This window comes from Corvus cornix, chromosome 5, assembly GCF_000738735.6.
Source record: "Corvus cornix cornix isolate S_Up_H32 chromosome 5, ASM73873v5, whole genome shotgun sequence".
In the NCBI taxonomy this organism is placed as follows: Eukaryota; Metazoa; Chordata; class Aves; order Passeriformes; family Corvidae; genus Corvus; species Corvus cornix.
In genome coordinates this window covers 37,211,791-37,237,629 of record NC_046335.1, presented here as the reverse complement: position 1 = coordinate 37,237,629, position 25,839 = coordinate 37,211,791, and the positions used below count along the sequence as shown (strand labels likewise).

The window sequence follows — 25,839 nt, the reverse complement described above, 5'->3', positions numbered from 1 at the left end:
AGCAACTGCAAAGGACACAAACAGCAGGGTGAATTTAGAGGGATGGGGCAGTACTGGAGGCGTACAGAAGTTTTAAGCTGAGGAAAGATAAGGAAAAATTTTAACTGTGAAGAAAAAGAGGTCATGTTATGCCATTATGCTCTCACTGCTAAGCACTCGTCAGATGTTTTAAATGTTTTCCCTACAGACCTCATGGTCCAGCAGATCCTGTTCCAGATGCAGGACCTTCTTAAGGGCAGGAATAACATAATTCTGCCTTTTGCATAGAAAGTCTTGCTCTTGTATGCAGAGGTCAAATCCTAAACGCACATCAAGGTGGTCTGGGCTGGAGCAGAGATCAGGAAAAAAAGAATATTCCATTTTATTATTGGTAGACAAGCTCAGAGTTTCCAATGCAATAAAATAAACCTGATCCACAAAATACATTTAGGTCCCTTTCCTACACTCCCAAGCAGGTATACAATGCTACATGAAAGAAGGATAGAAAAAGGGACTGATAAATTTCTAAGCAGCTATCGAAATAAAACCTAAAGGGAAGACATTCGTGCAGCTAATTTCTGAGATATGTGCTCTCTGGATTCTCTCATATTTTAGTGTTCACTGAGAGCTGTAGGAAAAACTTCTCATACTTTCTTGAATTAGGCAGAAATTTTTCCTACTTCATAATCAACAATGCCAGGTGATCTTGCCCATTGTTAAAGAAGAGGTAGAAGACTGTGCTGAGCATAACACTGGGTACCATAATTGGCTTGTAGTATTATTTTTTCTATTTTATGGATATTTTTCATTATTCATGTCTCAGTATGGGTTATGTACATGTGTTACACTACAGTACATACAGTTGCTTCCAGCTCATGTGAATGCCACATCACCTGGTCACACAACCTACTGTCCTGCTGTGAGTGCCTCCTCCCCAGGAAAGAGCCTAGAGAGAGATGAGTTCAACTAAGTACAAGTTAACCTCCAAGAGGGGCCAAGTCTCTTACCAGTCTTCTGCCTTCGCATATAAATCAAATCCTTTACCCTGGAAAGCAAGAATGTGAGCAGTGTGAGTGCTGACAACATGCTTCTTCCCTGCAGCCTGAGGAGGAATTTTAGCTTGTGCCATCCTAGCAATGTGGGTACAAATCAGGAGCTCTGAATAATCCTGCAGCCTATGCAAATTGACTGTTGTGTTTCACTGAAAGGGAAGTTGTTCAGTAATTTCTAACTTTTCTAGTAAATGTAACATCTGAGGATAAGTGCTGTTTACAGAGTAATGATAATTTATGCCTTACCCATCTCTACTGACAGTAACTCTTAGGCAGCCAGCCGGGCTCCAGCCACACTATGATTCTACACAGCAGCATTTGTTCCCCCATTTCTGTGGCTTATACCCCACAACAGTCATGATCCTTTCACTCTATATGGATTTTTTTAACCATGAGTCTAAAAGTGCTTTGTAAAGCATGGTCAGCATCAGCAGGAGTCTGACGCTACCTCGGTCAGTTCAGGTGCCCCACTGGTGTGTGAGCAGGGGAAGAGCAGAGCTTCAAAACTTAGTGTGAAGTAAGATCAGGATGGAGCAGCAAGATGCCCCATGTACCCACATCTATTCAAAGAGAACAAGGCACAACCTGGCCCAACTGCTGAACGACCTACCACTGTTAGGCGGTGGTGTTTTTGTCTGCAGGCTTTCACTGTCAGAAAGTACCATGGTAATCATCAGGGGGATGCAGACTTCCACATTCAGGTTTCTCAGCCTCTCCCACAAAAAGGCACTCACCTCTGCTAAGATCATGTTTTTTCCACTTGGAATGGAATGAAGTTCCACATTTGGAGAACGTGTATCATACACATATGACTGCTGAAAAAATACAAATAAACCCAGGTTTATATTGTAAGGAGCGTTACTCTCTGCCCACAATGCAAATTAATGTTACTATTTGTGGTGTTTGATATTTTACATGCCATTATTATATTTTATAAAGCTCAGTTGTAACATACTGAGGAGGGAGGTCGTTTCTTCCCTGGTAGTGTAACATCCAGCAGTGGCTGCTTGTATCTGGCATAGTGGAATTTAGCAGGAGAGGAGGAGCTGAAGACCAGATTAGATCCCAGCAGAATGTCCTGGGTGCCTTCATAAGAGCCTTGCACTTTAAAGGAGAATTCTTTTTCTAAAGAAACAACACAAAAGCAGACACAGATTAGTTTTCTCATCAAAACTGACAACAAAAATTCTTACAGAGTCTATCACAAGGCTGTTCTCATGTTTTGGATTTGTTGGGGTTTTTTAATTCTTACATTAAACCAATTGTGTTCATAACATTAGCACATCAGTTAAAAATAGCTGATGAAGAAATAACCTTACTTGATTTCTTCTCCTTTTTCTTCTTTGTCTTCTTCTCAACCACCTGAACTTCTAAGCAGCAGATTTTGCGAGACTGTAAGAGACATGAACAGTAAAATACCTCATGGCAGGGAATTTTCTGATATGACATTCTGTTTTCTAGTCTAAATAGGACACAACCAGGGCAAAGTGGGAGTGCAGTGTGGATGAACAGGGCTTGCAGAAGGGAGAAGATAAGGACAAAGTGCTTTCAGGATCCCAGAGATGCGGAGGACTGATTTAAAAAAAATTCATGAGCAAGCAAAAATAATAAATGAGAAAATGTCAGGGGTGAGAAGTCGCTGTGTAAAATCCACAGTTATGAATGCAGGACATGACGTGCATGGGATAGGACAAACCCTCTCACTTCAGCAATATGGGAATTTGGGAGGAGTGATGTCTAAGAAACAATTCACTGCTGCACTGATGTCTCAGACCTAAACCACTTCCACATGTTTCCTTTGCAACAGCAAAGGGGTTTTGGGATGGAGGATGTCCACGCTATTCCAGTCACAGCCTCTCCAGAGGTGCCATCCACAAGGATGTGTCATGGTGAAGTGGGAAATGGCAATGTTTCAGTGCTGGCTTTCTCAGTCAAGGGGTATGTTGTCATGATGACTGTGAGTCAAGTGAAACAAGTGTGGCAGCAGGACAAGAAAGATGATGAAATACAACACTCACCACTAGCACTCCATTAGTAATGATGGTTTCAGGAGGGCCTGAACTAGGACACAGAAAGAGAGAATACATTTATAATAACTCATTAAAATTACAGTATAGTTCCTAAGCCCCACCCTTCTCCTGATCTTCCTCTTGCATATTTTTAGCTGCATATTGGATTTGAAAGAAAAGTCCCAGGAGACCTGTTGTACAACTTTCCTCACTCTACTATGTCAAAGGACAATTGTCATCCTACTGGCTCATCCAGTCCTGGAGCTCAGCAAAAAAAATGCCAAAGGTGCTCTGAGGCCAAACCATGTAGTGATTTTATTCTGAGTCCCAAGCTGAGGCCATGGATGGTTACATAGAATCCAATTTAAAAAAAAACACAGTTCATTGAATGATGGAACAATAAGGGCTCTGGATCACAAGTCCAGTGCATTATTCCATATTGTGTTTCAAAGGGGTGGACCCTCTTGCTGAACTCAAACACAAATGCATAACAAACCAGCAACATTCTGGTCTTAAATAATGTTCACTACAGTAGACAAAGAAAAGGATTTAGGATGTTCTCCCTGTTTGCTTGAAGTTCGTGGGAGGTCATCCTGGCATGCACCCATTTGTCAACACAGCTCATAGCACAGATTCCTTGGGAATTATGCACTCTGGACAATCAGACCAGATTCTTTCATGCCTCTGAATTGCTGTTTCTTTTTGCTCCAGATTATGTTTCATTTCATGTTTACTCACATATTATCCAAGGCAAATCCCACCTCCAACTCCTCTTGTCTCTGGAAAATAAAGAAAGGAAAATGTTTTTGGTTTATTGGCAGTTCTCATAATGCAAGTTCTCATTCTCATAATCTAGGTATGCGTGCACCATTTGTGACAGGCAGAGCATTTAAAATAGAGGCACACACCACCTCACATCTTGAGCCTCAAGATTCTTTATTGATAGGAAGCTTGTGGATGGCTGTCATAGCAGTTTTTAACACCGAAATTGTTTGGCTTGCCTGCTTCTGCAGGGGCCTGAGGGACAGACCTAGGAGGAGATGCTGTCTCATTCCAAGTCTGCCAGAAAAGAGAAAGGGGATCTGCTGACAGGGAGAATCAAAGCCTTCTGGTGTCAGGAGGAGAAATGGTGACATGCAAAGCAGTTGTGGAAGAGAAGAACATCTTTGTCTGGCAACAAGTTGAGTGCTTTGGGACAGACAAATGTAAATTTGACATTAAGGCCTGGTCTGTGAAGTGGTGAAAAAGAGTATAATCCCCAGGGGAAAGAAAGCACAGGCAAGAGGAAGACAAAAGCGGAGACAGAAGGGATCATGAACAGTGAAGTGAGATCATGCTGTAGGCTACTTAGTTGCTCAAATTACCCACTGAATTAAAGGCACCAAGAAGTTAATAATATAGGACAAAAAAAATTACAAAGGCTTGAAGAGTATGAGCTCTAACTGATGTACCTGTGCAAATACAATAAGAAAAGGCTTGGATATGACACCTGTAACCACTCAAAGTAATCAGCTGGGTTACAACTAGCCAAAGTTTTAATTTCACCAGAGTTTAGTGGAAGTCCACACACTGCTTAGGTATTTTGCAAGGAATGAAATCGTCAAATAAGGCATTTAAAGACAATGAACTGCAGTGTGGAGCTTGGGTGTGTGTAGATAAGGTAATCTCAACTGAATGGTGCACGACAGATGCACAAGAAACTAGAAGTGAACTGGAAAAGGAGAATGATAGAAGATGCTGGGAGGTGGGATGTACAACTTTCAGTCTCCCTGAACATTCAAAATAGGATTATTTCTTTCTGCCAAGCTGGGTGGCATGGCTTAGACTTTATTTCAACACCCATGTCACAGTCCATAATTAGCAACTAGTCTGGTTTGACATTCAGTTCTGATCACAGAGTTTTAGCTTCCTAATTATTAGGCTAAGTAATAAGTTATGACAAAAGCATCAGGTACAGGCTTGGACACCCTCCTTGACCCTCAATGGGGGCAGGCTCAGCAAAGTGACAATTTGGCCAAGACACCTGAAATTTGTGAGCCTCTGTGGCCAACACCAAACCCTTCCATGTGCCTACAGATCCAGGTGTGAAGAGGTTTTCCCATGTCAGGGAGAAAAACAACTTACTTTTATGTGGCTATGCAGCTGACACACAGGAAGAAAAAAAGGCAAAATTTTACAAATAGTATTTTAGACAGAAAAGCTAACAAACACATTCTTGCCAAGCTATTCCATTTTTATTTCAGACCTCACCTGTGAATCACACTTGAAGTGCATGAAGACTTCCTCTCCCAGGGAAAGTTTGGCTATGTCGAAGTACACTGTGAAGAGGTGGTCATCCTGAGTAACCACGTCCTTATCATAGAGTGCCAGCTCCAGCACATTCTGGGAAAGGAGAGAAAGGAGTTTAGAAATGTGTAAGGTTTTATTCAAAGCAGGATATCTTGGGGACAACTGTTTTAGTCAGCTGCTGTGAGAAGTGGGAAGACATAAAGAAAAAGAACAAGAAGGGAAGGAAGTAGAGAGGAAATCAACTGCCCGTTGGCACCAGCCTATGAGGTGGAATGAGAGGAAATCACAGACATTTCAAATGCCTCATTCTGTCCATGCCTGAGAGAGACAATTGTCTTTCATGGCATGGAAAACCGTCATGAGGATATGAGTTATTCTCACATCTTTCTGCATCTTTCCTTGCCTCTTGAGAAAACTGCTTATGTCCCTTTGCAAAAGGATAAAACCTCTCAGTTGCTCCCTCGGTCAGTTACCAGAAAAGTCCCAGTTCAGTACCTTAACCTGACTCTGGATCCTGAAGTAGAAGGTTTCATTCCAGACTGGATCTTTGCAATTCTTGATGGCTTTAGTCTGAAATTTTTCATTTGAAGCAGTTGGCAGCCAAAGGCTCACGTAGCAATCAGTATGGCTCACTGTATGTTAAAAACACAAACACCTCTAAAATGAGCATTTGCTCTAGATGAAGGAATGAATTGAACAATATGAAGTCTTGTTTTCAAAGAGAGACACTATGATACATATTGGCATATTTGTTCAACATAAACATTACCATGTAGGTAGGAGGAATGGAGAAAAAAGAAGGGTGACATGACTCTTTAAATAAATGGGATTAGAAATATAATAAATACATTAAACGGGAAGGGTTTTCTCCTCCTTCTTTGTCATCAAACAATCAGTTTAGCCAAGGATAAAAAAAAATCCAGGACAAATACAGCAAGTGTTAAGGAAACAAAGTGATATCTTCTCTTTCAGCCAAACAGAACATTAAAAAAAGCTTTCTGATTTCTGCATAAGTAAAGATACAATCTTCTATTATATTTTTGTTCCAGGCTGGCATATGAGGAGCTACAAAATGTAACAACATCTGATGGGCTTTTATTTGGGAATGCTGGCACACAGAGAATTAGGGTATGGTAGTTTGGATTACTTAGCATTGAGAAAGCTTTGAGTACAAGCTAAATTTGAGATAAGGCTACTCAGCTTTCAGTATTTACTCAATTAGTGCAACCATTTTGTGTTCTTTGTTACATAAATATACTCCAGAGGAAAACATGGGAGATCTTTCCCCATTTTTTGCTTTCAACAGACCGCAGAGTTTTTACTGCTCCCTTTGGGGACACAGAGAAATGTGTGTGGTAGGCACAGCTGTGACCTTATGGAGTTACCTCTGTGCAGAACAAGGGCTAATGCAAAGAAGAACACTCTGTGTTCATTGCTGGAACCAGCACACCAACGACAGAAATTTCTCCATACATGGAAGAAATCTAGAAAGCACCTTTTCTTGGAGCAGGACTAGCTATTAGCCCATGGAGGTGACAGGGACTATATAGTGCACTGCAGATACTCACAGACATCTGCCTGGTGGATATTTCTTGCTCTTATGACTCTTACAGTCAGTAAGTAACATAGAGAGGATTCTATCTGCAGGGGAAAAAAACCGTACAAAAGACAGGAATGAATGCTAACGTTAGACAGCATATTTAGAAGACAGAAGTGATCAAGAGAGATAAACACCCAAATCAGGAACAATTTAGTTGAATTTTCTATGTGATTATGAAAGGGCCTATACATTTATTTTCCTGCTAACATCTAAATCAAGACTAGACTGAAATACTTCATTTATTCTGTAGCATGATTTGAGGATTTATCTTATTAGAGCATTTATTTGTTTCTTATATAAAATCTTACTGCACAAAGTGCTAAGATTCAGTCCCAGCTTTTTTAAATTTCCAAGGTAGAAAATGAAGAGATGCTTCAGACCTTTTTCAAGTGATAAAAGTATTATTGTGGTGATTACCACAATATCCAGTCATTACACATATTTGGTCGCCTGGGTTATGGGATATGATTTTCTCATATTCCTGCTTTTTTAAACATACAGTACTCTGCAGAGTTAAATGATGACCACTGATCCCAAAACAGATTTTAGGATCAGAGAAAGAGATTGCTGCTTTGCACTTCTACCATGCTACTTACTATTCATGTGGTTTTCATTTACAGGGATATGGCTGCCCTTGTGAGCTAAGGTCACCTCTGACTTTTTATTGTGAAAAGTTTCTCTCTAGTTTTGAAGTATGTAAACTCTTCACATCTCAAGCTTCTTTGCACTGTTCCACATAAGAAGTATAAACAATGTTTTACACCTGATAAGAAACTCTTGTTTGTTCCCTTTGGCTTCCCTCTTTCATATTAGCCCATGTTTCTGACCTCATGCATGACTTCTTAGCCTCTCGTATTGCTGCTCTGATCTTACATTGGAGTCCAAACATGACCTTGTATCTGCTCTCCCTTTACCATGAAATAAACAAATAAATAACTTCCATATAACCTTTTATTTCTACCACCGCGGATAGGGAGGGGAAAGATACAACATGCTGGAATATAAATCAGCAGGAAACTTTTGCTCCAAAAGACCTAAAAGTCACTTAGCACAACTACGGGGCCATGGACAGGTAGAGACTCCACCTATACTGCAAAATGACTATGAAAGACCATTGCCAGCCCTGAAGTGGCATTAGCATGACACTGACTTCATTAAAACCACTGAGATAAAAGTGTGACACAGGTACTGCAGGAAAGGAGAGCAAGAATTTAGTTGGACTGTGAGCAGAACAATTTGGTGTGTACTGTGTTAATAGTATTATAAAAAGTGAAGTGCATCAGCATTCATAGGCTTAATGGAATGTATGTCCATGTGATGTCGCTCCAAATGTTTAACCTGAGTGTATCAATGCAGGCAACCAGGGCTAGTGAATACATGTTGTTGAGACTGGCAGCAGTTAGCAAATAGGCTAATGAAGAAACAGGTAAAATCAGCCTCCAGGTAACCAAAGTATCCTGTTATAGGAAAAGGCACCAAGAACATTCATACTATTCAGCTGCACAGCAGGTCACTGGATGTGCAAATCAAGGATGTGAAACCTCTGCAAAGGGTCCCAAGAGTAGCTGTGAATCAGACCACCAAGGGCACTTGAATTCATGTCTAAATCCTAACTCCTAAAGGCACGGAAATGAGGCAGGTACAGAAAGTGCTCAGTAATTACAGAACCAGTAACTGATGCTGCCAGTGGCTGGCTTTGGAGAAGGCAGTTCCTGGAAGGGCTTAACTCAGTTCCATGGATCAGATTCCCTGAAGCCACCTTCATGGTGATCCCAATGTGCCAAGAAGGCAGTGCAGATTGAATAAAATACTCAGGCATGTGGAGGTGCCCTTTCCTGACCAAGGAGCCTTGGCTTAGACATCACAGAACTATAAATAACAAATGACCAAAATCCTGTCAACGTTGTGAGTTTTGCCTAAAAAATCTGAGGTGTTTGGTGTGTTCTTCTGAAATTGCTGTGACCCCTGAAGAGTTGTATTTGGGGGTATATTTTCTCATCTTTGGGTTTTCCATTCAGCTAATCAAGAAAAGGTTGGCTGTTCCTTAAACTGAGAGCACAATGCCTGCTGCTCAGCAGCTTTACTCATCACAAAGGAGAACAAGGGAGAGTTCCTAATTACTAATAAATGGCTTCAAACTAGAGAGAGGAAGGGTAAAAAACTTTTCTAGCACATCTAGTCCTTTCATTTCCTAGAGGAAAGATTTCATGTCTGAAGTTTCCTGGGAATCTACTAGTTTTTACTAGAGGCCAGAAGAGGGGTTAATTCAGGAAATCAGGTGTTGAAAATCAACTTTAAGATTCTGCCATACTATTGTAAGAATAAATGGCATAATTTCCTAGCTCTTGCCATGTACACTGGCAGTAAACTTGCGCTTTAGCAAGACATATGTAGAGAAAGCCTATTGAAGCCCATCCTTTTAAAGATATTAGTCTTGTTTAAACAGAGGTTGTTCCCCATGTGCCAAGGACAGGAAACCACACTAAGAATGTAACATGAAGCAAGACTATGTAAGTGGGATGATCAAAACAATAAGCGGGACAGTGTTTCATGGAGGGAGCTGGATGGGTTACAGTAGCTAATTACATTGTTTGGCAGATGCTGAACCTTATCTGTTTTCACCCAGCCACCACCCAGCAGGAAAGTCCCCTTTACAGTTTCCTTTTGAAATTTTCCTTTGCGGTACCTTTATAAGAGAAGTCCTCTGTTTCCCATCAGGATTCAGCTGCATAGTTCCGTCTCCTTGTTGAGAGGTTTGGGAGATCAGGTCCTGGAACAAGAAGGGCCAACCTTATCCCTGGAAAAACCATCATGTCTCTTAAAGGCAATCCTCACTGGGAATTAGGAATTTCAGAGCCACAGGGACAGGGAGCCCATGGTCAGTGCTGGCTGTAGAGCCTTGGCAGGAACTGGGGTTTCCTGCGGTGCCCGGTGCCATTGCCAGGGCTGTGCTTGCCCCAGTAAGCCTGAGCAGAGGCGTAGCAGCCAGGTAAGGTCCACCCTTCATGACACACAGGGAGGTGAAGCAGGTCCTGGCCCTGGCTGTTAAAGGAACAGCAAACCTGTCTCCCATAAACACACCCTATCATTAATCTTTCGCCTTGAAGTACACCTCCATGTTATTTAATACTTATTCTAAAGTTGCGTATATCGTGTCTCTGAAATTAATAAACCCTCTAAATATTCAAAATGCTCCTCTTGTAAATAAGCTCTTGCTCCCCAAGAAGCTTGCATTTTCTTCCTGTGGTTTACTATAGTTTTTAAAGTTTTGATATTGAGGTCTTGAAGCCTTGATTCCTTCATCCTGTGTAGAGTCATTATAGTCAATGGTAGGTCAAGAAAGTAGTATCATCTTTGCACTACATGCAACACAACTGCTTAAGATCCCAGATGCCTTGCTCTGCTCTGCACCCTTCTTACCTGAGACAAAATGCCATCTTGATCCATCGTGCTCGCGTTCACACACACGTCCAGTGTTATCTGTGGCAATGCAATCTCACATCTCCCAGCTTCCACAGACACCAAGAGTTCAAAATGTCTCATATGCAGGTGAGCAACTATATTATAAACTGACTCAGAGCCCCACCTCTGACTGGTTTCTTAAAACCAGTTATTCCCCTCCCATTTTCTTATGGTAGGAAGCTGAACCCTGTGGTCAAATAAGTAGGAAAAAATACCTTTGCCTATATAGCAGGTGGAAGTATTGTGTTTGAGTCACTTTGCTCTACACTGGCCAATGGCAGGTTTATAACTAAACATTAGAGAAGGATGCCCTCTTACCTGAGCACCGAACTTTCAACTTAGCAAGCCCTCAAAGCCCACAGAAGTACATACTCTGTAATAAGATACAGCAACAGTATATAAATTGAATGGAGGTTAACTGTGATGGTAAGCAGATACAATAAAACAGCTAATAAAAAAACCAAATGAGAGACACAACACTATTGCTCTCAGACTAACCTGGTTATTGCAAAAAACAGTTTAAGGCTTTCTGAACCACATGCCCCTACAATCCCAGGTCTAGGCATGCAGAGCAGCACACTCATTTGGTGGTTTATATCTACTCAGCCAAGGTCCAGCAGGGCTGAGTATCTCCTCAAGCCATTGTACTCCTTCCCTCTTCTTTCCTATGGCTTGTTATTATTATTTTTGTGTTTAGATCTGGAGTCCTGAAGCAATGACTTTCCTTAGCTTAGCTCCATCCCCATGAATACTTCTGCATGGTTTTCCAGCTCAGACTGCAAACGAGCTGCATTTAAGTGCTCCTGTCTGACCCAATGAAACCTGCCAGCCAGATGCAGAACTCAGCCCTGACCTCACACTGTCCCCACACACCCTGACCTCTCCAAAGTCCTCGGCACAACTGTGACACCACTCCTGGGGCAGGACACCTGCCCCTGTCCACACACAGCTGACACCTGGGCCATCAGAACTGGCACGGCTCGCAGCTCACGGGAAGAGGATTAGAAAAGGCAGCCAAAGACTGTTGCATCATCCACAGATCATAACAGATCGAACTTTCTGGGGAAAGGGATTCCTTTGGCTTTCCTGCTTCCCCAGTACATTGTCTATGAACAAAAAAGTGCTCATTCCCTGAGCATTCTTGAGTTTACCGGTCAAACATTGCCACCGGCCAGCACAGGTCCCCTCTGCACATTCCCTTGGAAAATAATATCAACAGTCATCACAGCCAACTTGGTAGAATAAATTTTTGCCATAGGCTACAGTATTTCATAACACCATGAAGGGTTGTGTCTACACTCTGGCATGTTTTGCCTGTGTGCCAGCTGCAATGATGTAGCTTGATGCAATGCATTTTTCATTAGGTCTCAGAAAATTGGCAGCATTGGCATCTGTCAGTCATGTTTAAAGACAGTGCTTTACTATGACATCTGCTTAGAGAGCAAAGCTACCAACCAGACTGTCCACCAGGATGGGCCCTCTGAGGCTTTCACTCCCATAGTGCCAGTGACCAAAAAACTCTCATTTTCATGAACAGCATTTGCAATCTTTATCAGAGACAGCCCTTGCAGGAGGGAGGGACCATGGCTCACTCTGTACTCCTGCAATCTGTCCCCCACGATACAAGCAAGTATTTGGTATGCTCTTTGCAGAGATAAAAACAGTTTTGTTTTCCAGGAACAAGGAACACACTGTGAACCTGAAGCATATTACTGAAATGCCTGAATATGCGGAGCAAGGCAGAATGTTCATTTTGCAAACAAGCCTTTATTGTCTGGTAGTGTATACACACAATTTTTACACATAAATAACATTTCTTCAGAACTGGAGGCGGCACGAGTTTAACACTAAAAACTATGGGGTTTTTTCACAAGAGGGTTTTCAGGTAAAAATGGAGGCAATTCCCAGGATTATATGCAGAGCACATAGCGTCATATTTCTGATCATGACTAGTGAAACTACCACAGAACAAACAAACAAAAAAATACCAGCAGAAGTGCGTAGTTATTCAAAACCTAAAGAGTTTCAAACGTTAATATTTATGCTGTGATCTTTAGGCTTGCAACATTAGGCTACAGTTGCACAAAAATGCAAGTTTTGTTTTGATATAATAAATGACTGAAGTGTTGGAAAAGTCATTGTGAACCAATTTGTAAAGATAATTTGTCATCTCTCCTTGAACATCCTCAGAGCATCATTCTGTAACAAGCCAAACATGTTATTTGGCTGTGAATGAAACCTGTTATTTTCAGGTTGGGTTCCCTGGGCTGACGAGGTAGGCAGTCTATTAAAAAGAAGTTATGTTTCAAAACAAAGATGTTTTGTAAAATATTAACATGAAATGTTTCAACTTACCCAAGCATTTTCCCTGGTTTATTTTAGTCCCACATTATAATATCTAGTTGATAGATGTTTTTCTGACTGAATAGACACTTTCTTCAAAATTTTCCCAGCTGTCTTTAGGATGTAAGACTTATTAATAAAGCGTGTTTTCAATTTGACTTGCTCCTGGAATGCAAAAGTTGTTATGGATTTATAAATAATTTTTACAGCTCACCCTCAGCACAGTTCAGAACAGTTAAAAAAGGCACTTTCAATAAAATGGAAAATGAAGGAAGTTTAAAAATGCAAGCCCAAACAAATGTAATTGGTGGTTTTGTGCTAGATCCCATGCATGGTCTTTGGATTGTTTTAAGATGGTCTTAGTTGTTGCAGACTACTGACTCACTTTTGCTCAGTTTGTGCAGACAGAACCAAACAAATAAGAAGTTTTGTTGATAGGCATATGACCTAAACTGTTTTCATGGAGTAAGACAGCAAATTTTCATTGTCTATTGGAAGTAAAATATTTTCAAGTACTTTTTTATTTTTTTAAATTTAAGAATGGTATTTTATTATAAGAAATAACAGGGGGAAAAGGATCCAGGGTGTTTTATTTTGAAAGCTTCAAATTAAAGTGTTGAGGTTTTATATACTGTCTCAGTACAAACCAATTAAAACTGACATAAATTAACAGGGAATTTTGATGTGCCCAAATTAACACCCTTTGCTTTAAAAAAAATTTTATGCGAAAAGTCTTACGCCACTTCCCCCTAAGTTGCTCCTTCCCATCACATATGATTCATTCACAGCCCAAGAGAGCCCAGGATGTGGATGCAAATGATGGGGCTGGTTGTGTGCACACACTTGTCCCTCTTACGTTTCCAGCCTCTGTGGCTGCTCTTCGGGACACTTGCAAAACAGAGTTGGCCCAGGGATCCAATACCAGCTTCCAGTTGTGTCTTAGGTTCTCTTTGTTTTCCAGGGCTGGTTGCACCTTGTGTTCCACAAAGCAGAATTGTGGGAGCAGAGTGTTTATACTCCCTTCTTATGGCCTGTAGGTGTGTTGGCTGGGTTGTATAACTGTAGCACTGTGGTGGTAAAAAATTATTGTCCTTTATGTCATGTATTATAATAAGTTAGGCTTAAAATCATGCTATTTAAAAAATCTAACAAGTATTTTAGGCAAAGAGTGTTCTACAGACAACCTTAATTTATGGAACAAAACATGTAAAAATTTCCCACACAATGTCTTTGCTTATAGAGACCACTTCTTGGGAATGGAAAAACCCCAGCAAGACACTGCACCAGCTGGGGTAGTTTCTGCAGTGCAGAATGGCCAGTGTTTGAAAAAGCTGTGTCCCTTCTGGGTCCTAGAGCATGAAGAACTCCTCTGAGAAGATAAGGGCAGTTGGACGGGCGATCAGCACATTTTCTGCCTTCTCCTTTGCATCGCTGTCTGCAAGGCCTGCATAATCATCTGAGAGTTGTTGAGGATGTTGTACTCGCTGAGATTCAGCAGCTTGCGGTAGTTCTCATCGGTGTACCTGACTGAGAACATGCAGTACGGGGAACAGCGGCTGGTCAAATCAAGTTGGCCTTCCTCCATCTCTGAGCAACAGCGCTTGACACCTGGAGGGAAAGAGTTGTTGTCGTGACACGATGTGTATCTCAATCAGTGTCAAACTGTCCACAAAAGCTCAAAGAGTGGGACTTTTCTCCTGAAGAAAATTCATAGGGTTTAAATGCACAATGCAGGTCCATCTATTGCCACCCTAGTCAAGAGAACGTTGTGGGTCTGAAGTGAGGAAGGCACAAGGGAGAAGTGAGGGATGGCATTGTAATGTTCATCTACAGCTTACTCGGAAACATCTGTCTCATTAAAGCCATGGGTCAGGCAAGGATGTCAGCCTGAAAGGGCACTCCAAAAGCCATTGTCAATGCGCTGCAGGCCTTACCCTGGGCAGCTGGGATTTCTATGAACCTCAGCTGAGGAAGATTAATTGCTAGTAAGAGAATAGAATTTAAACAAGAAAGGAGCAATAGAAACATGGGGAAACGGAGAGTTCCTGCAATGCTGAATAAGGTGCAGGGCACCTGCCAGCAGGATCCATCTCTGCCTTTCTGTTTCTTGTGTCACGCAAATTCTGCAACAGCAGCATTTTGGACTTAACCTCCCTCCTACCAAGGAGCAGAGCAAATGCATCCTACTAACCTGCAGTAAAGAAGAGGAATACAAAGTAGGTGGCCTGGCAGAAAAAGAGTGACAGGCCCTGAGTACAGCACAGTCAATAAAATGATCCCCAGGCTGGTGCTGTACCAAAATGAGACACACTGATCTTAACATTGCAGGAGTTCAGCCTGAAAGGCAGGTTCTTGCTCCCCCACCATTCATATGTGACACTCTGGTTCCTCAAGCGTAGAATTAAATACCCAGACAATAGACAATATATTCAGGGGGAAATAATCTGAGAGAGATATACTTTTCACAGGAAAAAAGCTTTTTCAGTTAGGTAGGAACACTTCAAGTAACAAATGGAAGAGAGGTGAAGGTAAACACCATCCAAAAGACACGGGCTGTGTCTATTCTCTTAGGGCCACAAGGAAGACATGAGTGAACATAATAGCTTTGGCAGGGATGGGGAAAACAAGTTTAATTAGCTAAAGTGCTCCCCCATGAACCCAGCCAGCAAAGATGGCCAGCAGCAAAGAAGCAGCTCTGGCTGAGTCAGGGAAGCAGTGGTGTCTTTTGTTTAATGCTTTGCCACTACTTGTAACTTACCAGGTGCTTTGTACTCTTGGAAGGTATCATTCACAAGGGGAAGAAAAATTACAATCGGACATCCTGGCAAATCTGAATCTTGGAAAATGTAGCACTCCTTCAGATTTTTCTTATCTTCATCAGTCAAAGAAATTGTTGGGAAGGGGATTTTCTGTTCTGAGTAGTATTTACATGCCTTATCTAGAGACTGGAGGATCACAAAAATGGTCAGCATTGGAAATCAACTTCATTGTCTAAAGACCCCAAATTGTCATCTACTATTAAGGTTTAGTGACTCAGATCCATAGGGTGAGTTGCCTCTTATCAAGGGTTACTCTACACATAATTACCACACATAGTAACCACATTGCTAATCAGAAACTGTAAACCCAGTTGCAGAATTAAAGAATTCACCCAGGACACTGCTTTTTTTCAAAAAATTGAAACAATTTGCAGAAGTTTAGCATAAAGCATGAGTGTCAGCAAATGAAAGAGCCTGTCTTTAATATATTGTCTAGAATTAAACAGAAAAAAAACACAGCAAGAAAATGTTTAAGGTATCTTACTTTGTGCTTGGAAGCCAGGAGATAAGAAAGTTAAGTTTGAATGTGCAATTATGTCTCTGCTTGTGTAGGCATTATGTCACAGTGTTAATTGAGCCTGATATTCTACTGAGAAAGCCTGAAGTACTGGGCTATGCTATATCTTTTCCCTGAAATGTTTAATAAAATATCATGTCCTAATATGCACTGTGTTATTTACTCTGCACCACCTAAGAGTGAACACTACCAAGCAGAAAAAGGCTTCTACTAAAGTACTTGAAATTGTAGCAGCCTTTTTTTTTGTAAGTTTTATCTAGACAATGAATGAGGCTGAAATAAAACTTCATTACATCTGTCTCATGCAACATACAGCTTATTAGCATTAGCACAGCTGCTCTCATTCTCAAAATGTAATTCTACTTAAGCAGGCCAAAGTACTTAATAGTGAGTTTTCAACTAACCTCAGCTTCTGACATAAAAAGATCCAAACTTCTTTTCTGCTAGCCCTTATAGACAGCTAATTAACTTTATCTCCATGAAATGGGGTTTCTGCAGGAAGATGCTCATCACTGAATTTTACTTGTAGCATCTTATTTGTCAGCCCAGAAATCATCTGCTGTTGATATCCACTTAACCCTTTTTAGATTCTAACTTGAGTCAGAAGAAATCACTTCCTCATCTTTATGAATATTCCTGTGCAGGGTCTGGAAGCCTGCTTGATTCAGCATAAAGCAGAAGAGGCTCCTCCCATCATTCTGGAAGAGACCATGCTGACACCCCCTTGAATAAACCAGCAAGAAAGAGTCCAGGAAACAGGAACAATATTAATCACTGCAGTGAAAAATGTAGGAGAAGGAAGATGTTATAAACTGAACAGCTGATAAAACCAGCAGTTCTGGATGCTACAGGTTGGGCATTTACAAGTAAAAGGAGACACAACACATGGTAACAAGAACGTCCTCACCGATGTATGTGATCCAGTAGTATAACTTAGATATATGATGACATCCACTTCCCTCTGTGGCCTTAGAAGTGGTGCACTGCTGGTATTGATGAAAAATCCAGCATCTATCATGCCCAGGTGATCAGAATTTTGCATTAGCTGGTTGGGACGTGTGTCTAACACAGTGTCTAAAAGGAAAATATTTTTTGAGTAAGATCTGCAGATAATTTGACTGGAAAAAGAAGTGTAAGGTGGAACTGACCATTCCAGAGGCCTGGTCTAATTTAATTGCCACACTACTAGATTGTCAAACAGGCATGAGAAAGACTGCAAAACCCCTAAGCTCCTGTTCTGAAAAATCTATGTTGAGTTTGCAGGCAATACATTCCATTAAGATGTCATGCTTGTTAGCACCAGTAAGCTAGGTCTAATAATTAACCTAAATCTGCCTTACTTCATTTCAGTCATTGTTTCATCTTCTCTCTCATTGATTTGGAGAATGAAATAGTTTCAATCCTTTATACATTCAGACTCATGCCTCCCACTCAGTCCCCACTTCTTTGGACTAGAAAGCCCCATTCCTTTCCAGTTTCCTCTTACAGGTGATATTTTCTTGGATATTTCAGGTGCCTCTGAAGCTAGAGGTATAATCTTGCCAAATTAAGCCTCCCATGTTCACTCTGCTCTCTGCCACTTTAAATTTGGTTCTGTCAGCTTCAAGTCTACCCTCTCAGTCTGAACTGCAGAGGTCTCAGCTGAAGCAAATGAATGCAAACATTAAGTCTTAAATACCTGGCAACACTGAAGTCTTAGTGTGTCCTCTCCATTGAGAAAATAAATGTTCTCTCGAGAGGATTTTTATCCCCTGCCAAGCCAGACAGGCTTCTTTCCTAAATTCCCCACCCCAAAAGCACCTGAAAATGATGCCAGTTAAATATTAGCCGCCATCACCTTTCCACCGACAGAAGTGCTGGTTCTCCATGTAGTTGTTATGCAGCTGGTAGCCCTTCAGGAAATTGTGGTGCTGGGCGACGGAGAAGCGGTCGGTCAGTGCTCCCCGAAGGGCGCTGGACAGGGGGCCAGGGGGGGTGTACATGCGAGTCCTCAGCTCGTGGGGTCTTGTGGGCAACACTGGGTCTTCATCTAGAGGAGGGGAGAAAAAGTGCTGAACTGCTTGTTAACTAATATTCCCTGTTTTTTGCCCTGTTGCAAAGGAGTTCTCAGGGGCTATTCTTGGATGATTCACTAAACACACACAAACTCTTCTGAAGGAAAGGAATGGCTGCTGGAAAAAGATGGTCTTAAGCTTTGGCCTGAAGACAGTTCATCAGAAGCAATCTTTAGTCTTGGGAAAAGGACACCTTAAGGAAATCAAGCAATTCAGAAAATGTTCAGTCAGAAGTTAAATATCCTCACAGGAAGATAGCATGAAACAGATGCAAGCATGGAGAAAAGGGGGCTGATGAATACGCTACTGCTTAGTCAGATGGGCAACAACAGCAACCACAGGGTCTATTGCAACAGTGACAGCTGCTACCCAATAATCACTACATGAGCATATGCTTAATCAGCAGAGTGAGAGCACCCCAGGAAAACCTGGGGCATACATTCACATTCAGAAACTATGGGTAGTTTAGGGGGTGGATAGATGGCATGTGGGTGAAAAGCAGAAATGGCACAAGGTGTGGTTTCTGGAAATGACAATCTGCTTTGCCAGCCCAAGAGGCTGAGAGTGCAGCAGGAGAGACCTGGTGGTTTCCATGATTGCACAGATGTATTTCTGCATTTTTCAGGATGTCTGTAATTATAGTTACAATCATATTAAGTGATTTAGCAATAAAATCATGGTTTCTATATTGCTTCAGAAAATACCCTCTGGGCCTCATTTATCTTTGTATCAGTATGAATCCAATGCAGTTATTACTGTACTGAGTAATAAAATAAAACCCCAAGAAATATTGATTAAGCAATTGATACTAAGGTTTATTCTCCACATAGGCAGTAAAAATTACCATATCCTCTGCTGTTGGTTCTTGGTTCTGTATGGATAAGTGAGAATGGTAATGCCAAAACACTTCCTGAGAAACATCTGACCCCTCTAAAACATCCTCTGAAGGAACCAGTAGAGCTTTAGTAAGTGTTGTAACTACAGCAGCCTTTCTCTGATTACTTTCTTCCTCTTAGTCTATACAGTGTGAGGGGAAGTTGCTATCGCTTAGTAAGATCCTGTGATACCATGTAGGAACCCAGAGTGCCGAGAATATTTCTCTGCCTGTTTTGAAGGGTTCTTACCCCCCTGAACAACACTGTTTTAACCTCCAACCTTGGAAAAAATTACCAACGGTCAGACAAGAACTAGAAAATACAGTGGTGTGAATTAGGTGATAGACTACTATGTAAGATTGTCACAGGGTGAAAAATTTAGAGGTTTTGGGCTTCTCTTTGTAGTAAATAGATAAGAATAAAAAATATCAAAATGGAGGATTGTTGTTGTTCTCTAAACCTTCTTCTTCTACTACCTCATGTTCTGCAGTAAAAGTAGTTTGGAATGATTGGATAGAGAATTCCGCAGTTCCTGCCCGCGTTACTGAATAATTGGTAGGAAAGTGAAAATAATATACGTTTTTAGTAACTATTGGTTAAATTATCTTTAAAAGGCTGTGCAAATCTTGATAACAAGAGACTTCTCTCCTGCTTTTCTGTGCTCTATGCTGTACCTGGGTCACGCTAGTGGCACTGTTCCTCTGATAAGACTTAATAAACATCTGGCAGCATTGAAACTCAAGGAAAAGTCTCAGTTTATCTTTGAAACTCCTTGCAAGGACTTTTAGAAAATTCTCTCCCATCAGGAGGGATTTGATTTATGGCACAGTTCAGTGTCAATACCAGCTTCAGCAAAGTTGACAAGATGATGCCAAAAGCCATACAGGAAAATAAATGACCATAAATGAAAGGCTTAATAATTTCTCACCAACTTCTTCTATTCTGTCTTGTGTCCATCTCTTCCAGAAGTCCTCAGAACTGTGCGACAGTCCCCATATTTGTAACAGGTTCACCGAAAATATACTGCTCCACATACCTGGAAAAGGAATTAGTGAACACAAGGACACATTTTAACAAGAAAATGCCCATTTTCTTCTGTTTTGACCTCCTGGCTTAATTTTTTAATGGGCTTAATGCAAATATTTCTAAACTTCCAGTCTATTAAATTCCTCTTAACTTTCTGTGTCATTATTTCAGTTCATGCTACCATCAACTTTGTGCCTAACCTACTACATGGCTCTGCCACATGGTAAAGAAAGAAAAGAATGTGAGACAAGAATAAAAAAGACCCACTCACTCAACAGGCAAAATAAAGAATTCAGATAAAACATACATAGCAAACACTTCCTTTCCATTCCCACCTTCCGTTCTCCACTTTATCTTTTTCTGCACATACTCTGATCAGTAACTCGTTCAAACACCCTGAATTGTTTCAAAAGGGGATGAACTGGCTTTTCAGAGGTTTGGTTTGTAAGACAAGATCTCACACCACAACTTGTAAAGGCTTATACATGCAGTGGGCTCCAGCTCCACTGTGCACTCTTTTCTCCATCCAGGATTGCCCCTCTCTGTCTCCCCACAGGGGCACTGGTGGCTTTGTTGACAAAACAGAGTGCCACCATTTCACCAGTCATTGTAAATTTAAATATGACTATCAGAATTGTACTTAAGTTGGAGTTCAGAGAAGAATCAGAAGAATAACCAAAGAAGTGGGAGCTATTACTTACAATGAAAGAATTAAGGAGCCTCATCTATTCCATGTCTAAGACACAGACAACTCATCTACCAAGACAGTGACAAGAAATTGAAAAAATATGCAGGTTTTTTTACTGTATTCTTTTGGATAAACTACCACTCCCATTTCCCAGCAGACAGTACGTTAGGACAGAACTATCTACCCACTGGTTAACAGCATTACACCCCTCCAAAGTGTCTCTGTGCCAGGACAATGCTATATCTCACCTTGAAGGTAGCAGATGCGGGATTCGGGGAGCTTTTTCAACAAGCGGCCCATGAAGAACTCGCTTCCGAAGTGCTCCGTGCGAATGAACGCGCCGTACTTCAGAAGTCCCACCTCGTAGGGAGTGAACTCCACCCACTCTGCAATACAGCCACAACGAGACACTTTGAGGGTTCCCAGGCAGGTGCGGGGAGAGGGGAAGCTCAGGTATACATTGGTCTGAGTTATGTTTAATATGTTGCCTTTGCAAAGCCTCACTCATAACTTAAGACCAATTATGCTATGTGTGGTACTAACGGAGACAAAATTAGTTCTTGGCTTTCCTGGATATCCTCTCCAAGTGAAGTGCAGTTGTCTGATGTAACTGCAGTGTGAGTGAAGACTGGGACAGAAATGTCATGGGCCATAATTTTGTTTTCATTCAGAAATGATTCATTTTCTTGCCTCAACAACAAAAAAATTGATCTGAATTCTCCTCTTCCCCTTCTCCTCCATCTGATTCTCCACAGAAAAAAAACCCAAACAAAGAGGACAATGAGAAAAACAACAGATTCAGTTGGGAGACTGGAAAGTTGGAAGCCTTTCCAAACTGTATGATAACTATGTGGTCATTCTTCATATAGAAACAATACCTGGCCATTGAGAAAAAGCAATTCTTGGATAATTCCAATACTTCTCATTCTAGGTGGATGTGATGATACTTCAAAAATGGCCTTTCTGGCAGAATTTCTAGTGCGTATGTCTAGACAGTGAAATGCTGCTCCCCAAAACCCTTGTATTAACATTGTAAGGCATGGAGGTGATGGTTATTTCTCAAAAAAGCAGATAACACATCAGGATTCTTTTCTCCAAGTGCTACCAAGAAGAAAAGAGTGATGACAGGAATTCAGCTGCCAATTTCAGCCTCAAAGGATCCAAAACAACATCCTTACCTTTGAAATCATTGGTGCTGTAACTGTCCCTGACGCAGACTGACACATAGATGGGCAGTGGGTTCTGGCCATCACACAGTGCTTCTTGCTGCTCTGAAAGCTTGTGGGGGTCTTTCTGGTATGAAGAAAAAGTGGTATGTGAGAGGAGATGGAAACAACACATGGTGAATTCACTGGCCCCGGTGCTGGAGGAGCCGGGCAGCTCCACCCCCAGCATGCAGGACATACCCCGGCAGCTCCATCACACAGAGCACTGCAGGTAGCCCCACCAACCAGCACAGAACAGGTCCTAGGCTCCAGCCTGGCTCTGTGCATGGGTTCACAAAAAGATGAGGAGGGAGGCAACTATTTCTTTACACATCTGTATTTCCTAGGAAGTACTGCCCTGACATGTAGGAGGAGGGGTGGTCTGCTCCTTGTGCTGAAGAGTGTAGTGAGCTATCCTTGCCTCTCCTGAATCTGAAGGAAGCCCTTGAGCATGTGAGCCCTACCACACAACAGCTATCACAGTCCAGCCTTGCAAGGGGACTGAAATTTGGCAGCAAATTATTTGCACCCCACCCACTTTTTCTTTTCTGAAAAAGCATATTGTCATTGAAGAGGTTTATAAAAAACATGCAATCTCATGAACTACTGGAAAATTTAACAGCAGCTAGTTCTGGAAAATTAGGGAGAGTTAATGGTTACATAGCAATAGTCAGCACTGCTCAAAGGGGAAAATGTTTGGTTAAATTCTGAGGGGGACCTCATCTATCCGAGATTAAAAGAGAGGCATCTATTTAGCTCACACCTTTATTTAACACCTGGTATTCCTCTCTGTATGCATTTATGTTCTGTTTACATATACATAATGCTATACATGTACTTATAGAAAAATAATCCCTAATGAATGGTAGAACAACTGTAGCACTTCTGCCCCTGCTGGAGGACACTTCTGCTCAATCCTCAACCACTCACCCTTTCCCACTTTCCAAGTGCCAAAGCACACATCCTGGAACTGTGATCCACATGGGGAGACAAGGAAGCGGGCTATTTTACTTTAGGGGTAGAAAGCCCTTCAGGTAACAGAGAAGCAAATCTGTAATTACTTACAAAAATTAGCATCACTTAAACCATATGAGTAGTGCTTTTGAGCAAAAGTAAAATATGCACTTGCCTCCAGTGTACTTGCAGATCAAGTTACCTGCCAGTGGATGCAATTCACTGAACATTCTAGCTGTTTCAGGGTTGCTTGAGATAGTTTTCACTCTGCTTTGCATTTTGAACTCGTTTTGCATGAGTAATTTTCATCTTAGATGCACTTCCCAAGATTGCCTTCACTTCCATTTAAATAGCAGCCAGAGTTCAAATGGCTGCATCCACAATCTAATTTATTAGCATACAGGATGCATTTCTCTCTAGGAAAACTATTAAAGGAGTGTTAAAAATCTGGTATTTTGTTAACACACAGAATTCCGCTCTGCTTGGAGGTACATTCTCTGAAATGATGGACTCGTTTCCATCCACTAAGGGAAAAACACATGGTTCTTTAAGAAATGGAATATACATCGTACCCCATCATTCAGTAAGTACTCAATCATGAGACCCCAAAGGTCTATAAATGATGTCCTGTATCCCTCTTCTTTCCTCTGGCAAAGCTGCTTGTTGTAGTACTTCATGCGATCCATTGAGAAACAGCCCATCTTGCACTTCGTTGCTTGTTTCTGGGCTTCACCAATATGTGAGTCCAGGTCCTTCTGTGACCAGTAGGCATCTCTGTATAAGTTGGCCATGGTCCTGGAGAAAGACAATACAGAGCAAAAGTCAAAAGGAGCAAAAAAAGGCTGGAAATTTTGTGCTTTCAGAACAGAAGTTTACCTTTAGGCATTTCCTTCTGCTCACACATACTCTGGTTTAGCTACTCCATTCAGCAGAATGAACACTCCAGAGTTTCTACGACTTCAGATTGCCCTGAAGAATGAAGTGCAGTTTTTGTTCTTGACTTTTTTTTTAAAGCAGAACTGGCAGAAGCTTAAGGGATAAAACTGCCAGGTGTGAACATAGGTACATTTGTGAAGCACAAATTAGGCAGAAAATGATAATAAAATTTCTTTGCTTATTTTTCAGAACCTTAAATTCATTCATATCAGCTGCTGTCTCTTGGCTTTGATTAACTTAGTGTTAATCTTATGATATCACTATGCTTTGTTTTAACATCATCCTCTATTTTACCAACCTCCTCTACATGGGACAATCAGACATTAGGCAACTGTAGGTCCTGTGAGCAGGGAATAACTCTGGCCAGGGGAACATAAAACCGGCAGGTTGCAGGGGTAAGTGTGCACTATCCAGCAGTTTTTTCCAGTTAGAAATCACAGCCAGTCTCAGAAGTTAATGGGAACCACAACAGCTGGGACATCAGTGGAGAAAGGAAGAGGCATGATGCTATGAGCATCCACAGTTACATCCACACTAACTACTTACCTAGAAAGCATCTTGATGAGTGTGCTTGTCATATGCACATTTAACTGCTGCACACATGGAGTTGATAGGCACAGTAAAGAATTGCTTATAGAAAAAGTGTGCACCAAGTCAAGCTAATCTTTAATGGCCTATTACTGAGAAACTTGTTTATATGATGGTTGAAGAGAATCTCCCAATCCTGTTTGCTCTTAGAAGCTACTCTCAGCAGAAGTGTGATCCTCAAAAGGCCTGGTCAGGCCTCCTGCTTGAGCTGGCTTACCATGTGGTGCCGGACAGCCCGCTGATGTATGTTACACAGTCCAGGAGATTTAACTTCTTGAGTCCCATGAGGCTGCCATACAATCCTGTCATTGACTTCAGTCCTCCACCTGTCGTGATGATAGCCACAACAGGGACCTGTTGGGCAGAGGGAGGATGGGACGTTCACACTGACAGCATTCAACATTGCATCCCAAACTGCAGTGGGGTCTGGTCACCCCAGCCAGCCCAGGTCTTGAGCTCTGAGCCCAGGTCCCTTTTCAGAAGGAAAGACTCCAAAACCAAGCAACAACTGCTACTGCCACTTATTTCCCTTTGGATAAACGTGGGTTCAGAGATTAGGCCAAACCTGGGTTCTTACCCATCTCTAGGGCAAATACGGGCACAGATGAATAAGAATAAACCTTCTGTGGAAACAACGATGTATTTTCTCTACATCTCTCACTCCACCACTCTTCTTATTTCACACACTGACTACTAATGTATGAAAACCTGCATGATAATCTCATGAAAAAATACACTCCGTTCACAGCCAATGTTGTTAAGCTACCCTCAGTTATTCTTCTGTATCTTGAAGTTATTTTAAAATAAATTATATTTATTTTAAGGAATTTCAAAACTGCAAGGAACAGAAGATATAAGAAGCACTCAGAGATGTTTGTCCTAAACTCTCACAAAGCGGTGAAATTGGAGCAAGGGGAAAAAAATCTTTGCTGTGTAATGTATTCAGTATTTCTGAACCAAGCCAGTTATAGCTCAGCATGGCAGGAATGAACACACCTCAACCATGACAAATTCCAAATTGATAGTAATGAAGCATGATGACTGCAACCAGTGTTCTCGGTAAAACAAACCTTGCCAGCAGAAGGAAATGTACTTAAGACACACAGACAAGCTTGTACCTGCACAGCAGGTATGTGTGGCCTGTTTTGCTGACCACTCATTTACAGGAGTACATGAAAGCACTAGAGATTCCAGCTCTATCCCCTCAGCACACACGTACTTCTTGATCCTGCAGATCGCATGGTAGGTGAAAAACATTTTTGAGAGCACTGGCTACATATCTCTTTCTTTTCCCCAGGAAATCCATCTCTTCAGAACATAAGTTAAACCCGAAGCGCATGTCCAGGTCTTGGTGGCATGAACAATTGCTAAGATAAAAACAGACACATATATTAAATATTAACACACCCATATCAATCTTAGGACTTTGATCAAAGATAATCT

At 41.4% G+C, this 25,839-nt stretch overlaps 1 protein-coding gene across 1 annotated transcript in view; it reads right to left on the bottom strand.

Moving 5' to 3' along the window:
• Positions 1-25,839, bottom strand: part of LOC104688224 — a 55,198-nt gene that overhangs the window by 6,918 nt on the left and 22,441 nt on the right. Inside the window, exons 12-34 of the mRNA XM_039552932.1 lie at positions 25,616-25,763; positions 24,614-24,750; positions 23,445-23,667; positions 21,892-22,006; positions 20,962-21,099; positions 19,928-20,035; positions 17,908-18,099; positions 16,978-17,144; positions 15,493-15,679; positions 14,136-14,342; positions 13,591-13,707; positions 10,350-10,528; positions 9,616-9,699; positions 6,898-6,970; positions 5,825-5,961; positions 5,291-5,422; positions 3,779-3,819; positions 3,050-3,092; positions 2,351-2,423; positions 1,987-2,156; positions 1,766-1,846; positions 987-1,024; positions 190-325 (exon numbers count right to left, since the gene is read on the bottom strand). Of these exons, the coding sequence (XP_039408866.1) occupies positions 190-325; positions 987-1,024; positions 1,766-1,846; positions 1,987-2,156; positions 2,351-2,423; positions 3,050-3,092; positions 3,779-3,819; positions 5,291-5,422; positions 5,825-5,961; positions 6,898-6,970; positions 9,616-9,699; positions 10,350-10,528; positions 13,591-13,707; positions 14,136-14,342; positions 15,493-15,679; positions 16,978-17,144; positions 17,908-18,099; positions 19,928-20,035; positions 20,962-21,099; positions 21,892-22,006; positions 23,445-23,667; positions 24,614-24,750; positions 25,616-25,763 (2,926 nt within the window). The remainder of the gene's footprint in view (positions 1-189; positions 326-986; positions 1,025-1,765; positions 1,847-1,986; positions 2,157-2,350; positions 2,424-3,049; positions 3,093-3,778; positions 3,820-5,290; positions 5,423-5,824; positions 5,962-6,897; positions 6,971-9,615; positions 9,700-10,349; positions 10,529-13,590; positions 13,708-14,135; positions 14,343-15,492; positions 15,680-16,977; positions 17,145-17,907; positions 18,100-19,927; positions 20,036-20,961; positions 21,100-21,891; positions 22,007-23,444; positions 23,668-24,613; positions 24,751-25,615; positions 25,764-25,839) is intronic.